Raw genomic sequence first — 9,468 nt, forward strand, 5'->3', positions numbered from 1 at the left:
GGTTTATTTCATTTAGCTTAATTAACATCTTCAAGATTGATCCGTATTGTAGCATGTGTTGGAATTTCCTTCCTTTTTAAGGCTGCATAATATTTCATTGTATGTATACACCATATTTTATTTATTCATTCATCTATCAATGGACATTTGGGTTGCTTCCACCTTTTAGCTATTGTGAATAATGCTGTTATGAACTTTGATATACAAATATTTGTTGGAGTCCCTGTTTTCAGTTCTATTGGGTATATACTCAGAAGTGGAATTACTGGATCATATGGTCATTTTATGTTTAACTTTTTTTAGGACCCACTGTACAGTTTTGCGCAACTGCTCTACCATTTTACATTCCCATCAACAATGTACATGTTCCAGTTTCCTCACAGCTTTGCCAATGCTTGTTATTTTCTGGGTTTTGGGGGGGGGTTGTTTTATTTTGTTTTTCTTTTTTTTTTTGAGACAGTCGTGCTCTGTTGCCTGGGCTAGAGTGCCGTGGCGTCAGCCTAGCTCACAGCAACCTCAAACTCCTGGCTCAAGCTATCCTTCTACCTCAGCCTCCCGAGTGGTTGGGACTGCAGGCACGTGCCACCATGCCCGGCTAATTTTTTTCTTTATATTTTTAGTTGGGCAATTAATTTCTTTCTATTTATAGTAGAGACGGGGTCTCACTCTTGCTCAGGCTGGTTTCGAACTCCTGACCTCGAGCGATCCTCCTGCCTAGGCCTCCCAAAGTGCTAGCATTACAGGCGTGAGCCACTGCACCTGGCCTTAGTCTGGTGTCTTGTTGTACAAAAGTTTTAAATTTTGATTAAGTTCAATTTATCTATAATAATTTTTTTCCCTGTGCTTTTGGTTTTCTAGGTCATTCTTAACTGTTCAGCCCTCCCTTGCCTTCTCCACTTGTTGAGCAGCCCTAAGGAGTCAATCCGGAAGGAAGCTTGCTGGACCATTTCAAATATCACTGCTGGCAACAGGGCTCAAATACAGGTAGAACAAGCAGAAAAGTCAGGAGGTATAGGGAGCTGTAGAAAACATGAGAGGTAATGGGATATTTGCTTTCAGAAGAAAGAATTTGTTTCCCTTTAGAAATTGGAGTCAGTATGTGCTGTTGGTCAAAGCATCTGTGTAGTTGAAGCTCAGTTCATCTGTAGCCTGTCATCTATCTGGGAAAAACAAAAGAGAACTCCCATGAGGGGAACATGTCTAACTAAATCTTAGCTGATTTGGGGGCTGGATTTGCTTTCTTCTCTTGAAGTGACATTCTCCCTCCATCCCCCTTCCCTCAATCCTCTCTCAGGCTGTTATAGATGCAAATATCTTCCCTGTGTTGATTGAAATTCTTCAGAAAGCAGAGTTTCGTACAAGAAAAGAGGCAGCCTGGGCCATCACCAATGCCACATCAGGAGGAACCCCTGAGCAGATCAGGTATCCTATTCCTTTCCCATTGTCTTGAATGGTATGTGTGCTCTCCCTGTTTGCTCATGGTTTACAGATGACCTCTAAACTGCTTTTGGTCAGATTGATCTGCCCCCTATTCCAGCTGTAACAGGGTTTAACTGGTAAGCTGCTACAGTGACACTGGAATCTGGAATAGATTCTTGTAGATGATGATGTTTGGTACCTCTTTTCCCTCCTGGAGAATAGAAACCTATGACATAGACATCTATCCTTCCTCTATCTTTTCCTATCCTCTAGAGGACTGAAATCTGTGCAGTTCTCAATTATTCATACAAATGAAGGGGAACCATGCTGTAGCTTAGTCAGAGAAGCTTGTTTGGGAAATCATTGTGGGGGATGAGACTTGAGAGAAGCAAATAGAAAGCTGTTTTGTGTATGTGCTTTTTTATTTTAGTTTCCATTATCTGACCATTAATAGGAGTGATGGGAATTGGAAAAGCCTCTTACCCTTCACTTGCCTACTAAGGTCTTATAGTCAGTATATATAAAGCCTTAGGAGGCTGGACACAGTGGCTCATGCGTATAATCTGGGAGGCTGAAGCAGGAGGATTGCTTGAGGTCAGGAGTTTGAGACCAGCCTGAGCAAGAGCTAGACCCCCCTCTACCAAAAGTAGAAAAAATTAGCCAGGCATGCTGGCACACACCTATAGTCCCAGCTACTCGAGAGGCTGAGGTAGGAGGATCACTTGAGCCCAGGAGTTCGAGGTTGCAGTGAGCTACAATGATGCCACTGCACTCTAGCCTGGGCAACAGAATGAAACTCTGCCTCAAAAAAATATGTAAAATAAAGCCTTAGGAGGAAAGTGATAGCCACTGAGTTGACCTTTGAAGGATAAATATGGGGTTATAAAAGGCCTCTTATACAAGGAAAAGCATAAGTAAAGGTATAAGAATTAGAAATATGGAGTCCTTTAGAAGTGTTCTGGGAATGGAGTAATGGGAGTTAGAGCTAGAAAAGGAAGTAGGAGCCACATTATGGAGTCTGTATTGTAATGCCATAGAACTTGGACTTGAAGGAAATAGGGAGCCTGTGAAAATTCTTTTTGTTGAGACAGTCTCACTGTTCCCTGGACTAGAGTTCAGTGACATCATCCAACCTCACAGCAACCTCAAACTCCTGGGCTCAAATGATTCTCTTGCCTCAGCCTCCCGAGTAGCTAGAACTACAGTTGCATACCACCACTTCCAGCTAATTTTTTGTAGAGATAGGGTCTCGCTCTTGCTTAAGCTGATCTCAAACAGCAGGCCTTATGCAGTCCTTCCGCCTCAGACTCCTAGAATGCTGGGATAATAGACGTGAACCACCACACCTGGCCTCTGTGAAAATTCTAAGCAGAGAAATGATGTGTTCAGAGTGGTATGTTACAAACAACCAAGGAGACATTGGAGTCAAGGAGGAGAAGTGTATGGGAGCATCCCTGTGTAAAATGAACTAGACCACAGCAATGGGAGATGGAGACAGAGAAAGGATAGGTGGTCATCAAGGGTCAGTAGAGTGGATTGCTGAGAGTATTAACATGTATGAGGGAGGCCCACAGGCCACAGCACCTGCCCAGCACTTCAGTTGCCCTGCATTAGCTTAGAACTTGCCTGGTCTCTGGCCCGCAGGTACCTGGTCTCACTGGGTTGCATCAAACCCCTGTGCGATTTGCTGACTGTAATGGATTCCAAGATTGTGCAAGTGGCCCTCAATGGACTGGAGAACATCCTGCGGCTTGGAGAGCAAGAAGGCAAGCGCAGTGGCTCAGGGGTTAATCCCTACTGTGGCCTCATCGAGGAAGCCTATGGTATGTGCCCTCTACCCAGCCTCACCTCTGCCTCAAGTAGAGAGATTCTAGGTCAGAACCTGAGGACTGTCAGCCTCCAAAGTGGTGTATATATGTGAAAGAGTATGTTGGGGAGCATCCATACCTTCTGTGAGACTTGAGTCTGTGTCTAAAGACAAGTTATACCATCCACAGAGTTTCAGATGATACCACGCGTGTAACGGGCATGTATTGAGTAGCTGGAGTTGAGCTAGAATTTGGATTTGGGTCTTTTATTTTTTTTTTTTGAGACAGAGTCTCACTTTTGTTGCCCTGGCTAGAGTGAGTGCCATGGCGTCAGCCTAGCTCACAGCAACCTCAATCTCCTGGGCTCAAGCGATCCTTCTGCCTCAGCCTCCCAAGTAGCTGGGACTACAGGCATGCACCACCATGCCCGGCTAATTTTTTGTATATATATTTTTAGTTGGTCAATTAATTTCTTTCTATTTTTAGTAGAGACGGGGTCTCGCTCAGGCTGGTTTCGAACTCCCAACCTCAAGTGATCCGCCCGCCTCGGCCTCCCAGAGTGCTAGGATTACAGGCTTGAGCCACCGCGCCCGGCCGGGATTTGGGTCTTTTAAATCTAGTTTTATCCCAACAGTATTTTCTCCCTCTGAGGAACAATAGATCAGTTCTTTCTGATAGGCTCTACCTAATAAGTAGGTATGGTACAGACGCAAAGATAAAGATCCAAAACTGATAATGGGATAGAATAAGGAGCTAGAAGGCATGTGTTTTCAGCATAGTTTCTGACAAGTTCCCATAAGAATGCTTGGGAGCATTCTGAGCCATTTTCAGTTCAAACTGCTGCCCAATTAATTACAAAAGAAGAAAGATAGGAAGGAAAGGAAGGAAGGAGGGAGGAAGGGAGGAGAGAAAAAGAGGGAAAGAAAATGCTGGATAACTCATCACCCATCTGTGAGAAGAGAGGCTGATGATTTGCTCAGGTCATGCAGCTAGTTTAAAGCAGAATCAGGACTAGATCCTCTATAACTGACATTTTGGTCTCTTTGCTTTGGGATTCTGTAGTTTTGGGAAGAGATCTTGACTCTTTTCTTTCAGGTCCAAGAATGATCTGATCATCTTAGTTGTTTTGTAAGCACTAACGTACCTCAGGGAAGAAAAAATAGATAAATGTTTCATCTACCTATAGAAAAGCACCCACACTTCACTCTCCTTCCTTCTTGCTACCTTAGGCTTGGATAAAATTGAGTTTCTCCAGAGCCACGAGAACCAAGAGATCTACCAGAAGGCCTTCGACCTCATTGAGCACTACTTTGGTGTAGAAGACGACGATAGCAGCCTGGCTCCCCAAGTGGATGAAACGCAACAGCAGTTCATCTTCCAGCAGCCCGAGGCCCCCATGGAGGGTTTCCAGCTATAATATCTGCCTCCGGGGAGGGGAGGGGATGGGAAGCACCACCGACCAGCAGAAGAGCAGCCCTCTGGTGGGCGGGAAACCAGCCCCCCCACCATCAGCCACCACACACCTCTGCTGCCCTGGAGACTGTGCTCTTGACCTGCTCCGCCCCCTTCCCTGGAGGGCGTACCCTCTGGACAGACAGAACCATCTGAGGCTCACATTTGGGTTTTGTGACAAGAAGGGGATGTGTTGGGTTTTTCTTCCTTACACTATATTTTGGCTGCACACATGTCTTTAACCCAGGAGCCCAGGGGTAGACAAAGGAGGACTAAGGTAATCAATTTGCACCTTTTTTTATTTTTATTTTTTTCTTTTTTCTTTAATGGTGACTTCCTTTTTATCTTTTTTCATCCTTCCCAATCCTCTGCCCTGATCTGTATAACTCTTATCTTGGGTACTTGAGCAGATGGAATATTCCAGAGGTGGGAGGTGGGAGGGGAAGGGAGAAATCCAAAACAAAGTGTTCTTGCTCTGACAGAATATTAATCTTGTATACTTTGATTGAGTTATTTAATTTTTTTTTCTTTTGCACATTTTTCTTGTATTAAGATTGTTCTTCCCAAGAGCCATGAGTTCCAGGTTTTAGGAATCCCAGCTGCCAGCATTGCCTGGGACTAGAGGCTGATGGGAAGGCTACCATGAAACAAAGGCCCCTCCCTCCCTCTCACCCAGATCTCTTTAGTTTGGGAGATCCCCCTCATTCTCCTGGGGCAAGTACACCAGTGGGAGTGGAGGGGAGGGAGGAGCACAGGCCTTCAGATGGGGCTCCCCGCGTGTAGCTACTGATCCCATGTTTCCTACCCACCTTCCAAATGGTGCGACCCAACTTCATTTGTTTACTTGAAAATTCCCCTCAGGGTTGAGTGAACCTCTGAGGTGGCTGTATTTTCTCCTAAGCTTAAGACAGGGGACTGTGGTCCTTCCTTTCTCCTGAGGAGAAAGTCCTTGCTCTGGTGACCTATAAATTGCAGAGGAGGTTGGAGTGAGAGTGTCATGTATTGGGATAGTCAGGGATCCCTGCCTTTGGCCTTTCTTCTTCTTCTTCTTCCTCTTCCATAGTTGGATCATGTATATTTTACTTCCAAAGGAGAGAATGTCAAAAAGTTCTGTATTTTTTTATATTCTATATATTAGGTAGGTCACTCTTAATTGGTCTCAAGGGGAAAAACTATCTGTAATTTCTGTAAGTAGGATACTGAGAGGAAGACCAAAAAAAGAGATGTGGAAGGTCCCTTGCTCAGGAGGCCTGAGCGTGGTCCATTTGCTCTCTGCTTGAATTCTGGACCACCACCTGGGACCAACCCTCAACTCTGGAAACTTTGTAAAGCAGGTCAGCATGGTCTCATTGTCCCAGTACCTGAAAGGAGTAAGGATGGCTTCAGGGCCTGGTGAAGTCTACCACTCTAGTCCTTGCTCCTGAGCATCCTGCTTCTATCAGGAAACCCAGAAAATAGTTGGCCTTCTACAACTCAATCTCAGAGGCTATTGTCCACATAAGTTATCACACATGGCTGCGTTTGCTATTGTCCCAGAAACTTAGCAGCCTGAATACTTTTGTGGGAATTATTGGTATCTTCCCTGTTAGGGATCCTTATACCTGGTTTGGGTTTTTTCTTCTTTGTGACAATTATAATCCAGATGCCTTTTCTTTCTCTTTGAGTAAAGCTAGTGCAGTGCCTCAGTGACTTGCCTGTACCTCTGGATGGATTACATGTGATGGTAAAGCCCATCTGTTGGAGATGGGAGAGGAGGAAGTTGTCAGCTAAGTGTAGACCAGCTGTGGTGTTGAAGGCACAATCTGCCCTGCTGCTGCCTCCGTACTGTGGTTAGAGGTCCTGTTCTAAGCTATACTTTTCCAGAAACAATGCCGTTCTTGCTCCCATTCCTATACATCCCTTTCTGGCTCAGGTGAAATCCATGCCCCTCTTCTTACAGATCTAAACTTCCAGTGCTTATTGTTGGCCATTCGTCTTGAATTTGGCCTTCCCTAGTTCGAGGTCGCACTCCAATGCCATTTTCTAAGGAAGATGGTTTAGGGCTGGCAGCTATCACTGAAAAATCACACTAATGTTATACTGCTTTGGTGAGTCACATGCTTCTTAGTAGCTTGAGAATGATGGCTACCAACCCCTAATCTCCCAGGAAGGCAAGGGGCAGGACATTTTTTTCACTTGGCTTTCTACCTCCATTACAAAACTATTCTCTGACAGTTCAAAGAAAAGCTTTCACCCACCCGTCCCCCCATGGTCCTTGTGCAAAGGGCAGAGCAATTTAGTAGGATCTACTTAGTACATCTCAAGCAATAGCTAAGTCCCTGACATTGGGGCCAAATTCCTAGTGTGAGACATACACATCCTGGTTTCCCAACTGTTTCTCCAGAAATCTCCTTTGGGTTCAGCTTTAGGTCCTGTACCAGATAAAAGACTGTTTTTTGGTCATTTGGCTGCTGCTTAATGCAAGTTTTCTCTAAGGACTTAAAATGCTAAATTCTACTGGGGGCACAATGTGAGGAAAGATTTCTCAAAGAAAGGTTGCCTCTAGGAGCTTTTCATTTGTGTCTTCCCCGGACCATATTTTCCCATTATCTTCCTCTAAACTCATTTCAACCAACAGAAAAAGTTCTTCCAGCCAACAGAGACAGTAGTACCATCTTTTGTATAACCTCCTTTTCATTGGCCATCTTGTAAAGCAAAATATTATTTCTTTATTTTGCTCACATTTGAGAGTCACTCTTTATGAGCAACTCCCATCTGGACCCCAGATCCTGGCCTAAGTGAGGTCAAAGGCTTTCTGGCAGATTTTTGGTAATTACCAGGATGTAGAGGCTCCCCAGCCTGTTTTAGGAACTAGCCTGATAAGTTGAAACATGTTTTTGGAATCTCATATGGCTGGCATATCCATTTTAAGATCTCTGATGGGGGTGGAAGTACCTAGGTATGGATTAAGAGGGACAAGGAGAGTTTTTCTTAGTTAACATATTCAAATACTGTTTTGAACAGTGCCAGCTTTTCTTTATTGCCAACCTCTCAACTACTAACAGGGTCCCTGGTCTTATAAACCTGCCTTCAGTTCCCACCTCTCCTCAGTGACTGCCTGGCCTTGATGTTGGCTGCTGCAACCCTCTGATACAACCACATGGGTTCCACCTTGAACTGGCCAGCCTAGTTACTTGGGCATAAATGACCCCTCCAAGGAACAGGTGGTTGGTGACCTCATTTTGGGGGGACCCTTGGTTTTATTATTCCTTATCTAGAAACTTTAGATCTACTTTTTCAACTCTCTGCCCTGGAAACCATCTTGCAGTAACCCTATTTTTTTGGAACTGAACTGCACAGATTATAGCTGCTATTGTAGTTAAGGGAGAAGAATAAAAAACATTCTGTTTCTCTCAAGCCAAACCAGTTTAAAATGAAAACTGTCTAACACAATGAACTATATTTACATTTACTTGTGTCTACCTGCCTTGTCTCCCCACCCTAGAGTTGTACCTATTTCTAGCAAACTGAAAGGAAAGAAGGAGAAAGCCTAGCAATACTAACCTCACCACCCTATATGCCTTTCCCAGCCCTTTTGTTCAGGCCTTCTCTTTTCTCCCATAGACTCACTCAACTCGGAATCCATTATCTTGGGTATTCTTCATTAGATTCATCTTACAGGCTCAGGTGCACTGAACTATGGGAAACATCTTCCAGGTAGTACTACCCTGGAAGTTACTGTGAGACTGAAAGATTGCTCAGAATAAATTTCTTCCATAGCCATTTAGGATTCTACATTCTAGACCAACCTTGTCCAGTATTTTTTCTGTTTTAGCATTTGCATTTTTTCGTTAAGCCAACAAGCTGAGAATTTAGCCCTACTGGGATCCATATGGTGGGCACTAGCTGCTCTTTGGCCAAGGCCTTCATGATTCAGTCATCCCATTGTCTATCCCCTAGCCCCACCCCCAGATTAAGATCATGGCAAGGGAAGAATTTGAGGTTAAGACCAACCAAATCTGTTAATGAAAGCCGTTATTTTTCCTCTGAGAGGGCATTTTGTTGCAGAACCAAAGCTGGCTGTGAGAGTTACAAAAGGCAGCATTAAATTTGGGGCCCAGAACACCATGGGAGAAAGGTTTTGTGTAGTATGTTCCAGTGGGCTTGGGTCTACCTAGCTTCTTCTGGACCAGCCTGATTTCTGATGTCCATATACACATACCTGAACCCCCTTGCTCTCTTGTAACAATATACCATGCCCTGAGGGCAGTGAAGGAAATAAGCTCAGAGATCCTAAGACTGGCTGGGAACCTCTGACTCAGAGGATGTCCTTAAAGAGTTCACATCTACATGAACCCCTGTGCTCTGGAGTTGGGTCCTTGGCTTTTTCAGCCAGCTTTTATGGGAACTGCCTTTGATTGACCTATTTTAAAAGAAGGAAAGGAGCAATGGGGTCCCAGCCACACAACAGACCAGATGTCCCCTAAAAACAGTTTGGGTTTCTAGCTATGGACCCTAGGAAGGTGAATCAAATCCTTCTCGCTGGTTTTTCTTTACAAATTAATTTGCTTTTATTTTTCTAACAACTATAAACTCTATTTTCCATGTTCTCAGGGCCCCTGGGTAGACAGACAAAGCTTGATGATTTCAGAGCAGACATAGGCTAAGAAACCGTGGCATTGAGTGTGCTGAGTCCAGACAAATGATATTTATATACACATCCAAATTTGAAGAGAAAATGTATTTCTTTAGGTTTCAAACACTGTAATAGATATAAAGCAAAAATAAAAACCTGTTGCAAAGTTCTAAA

At 44.1% G+C, this 9,468-nt stretch overlaps 1 protein-coding gene across 2 annotated transcripts in view; it reads left to right on the forward strand.

Moving 5' to 3' along the window:
* Positions 1-9,468, forward strand: part of KPNA6 (karyopherin subunit alpha 6) — a 49,552-nt gene extending 40,084 nt beyond the window's left edge. For both annotated transcript variants that reach the window (XM_012765426.2, XM_012765428.3), the window contains exons 11-14: positions 859-984; positions 1,295-1,422; positions 3,064-3,242; positions 4,457-9,468. In XM_012765426.2, coding sequence (XP_012620880.1) covers positions 859-984; positions 1,295-1,422; positions 3,064-3,242; positions 4,457-4,644 — 621 coding nt within the window. In that variant the 3' untranslated portion in view covers positions 4,645-9,468. The remainder of the gene's footprint in view (positions 1-858; positions 985-1,294; positions 1,423-3,063; positions 3,243-4,456) is intronic.

Source organism: Microcebus murinus, chromosome 2 (genome assembly GCF_040939455.1).
Source record: "Microcebus murinus isolate Inina chromosome 2, M.murinus_Inina_mat1.0, whole genome shotgun sequence".
Classification (NCBI taxonomy): Eukaryota; Metazoa; Chordata; class Mammalia; order Primates; family Cheirogaleidae; genus Microcebus; species Microcebus murinus.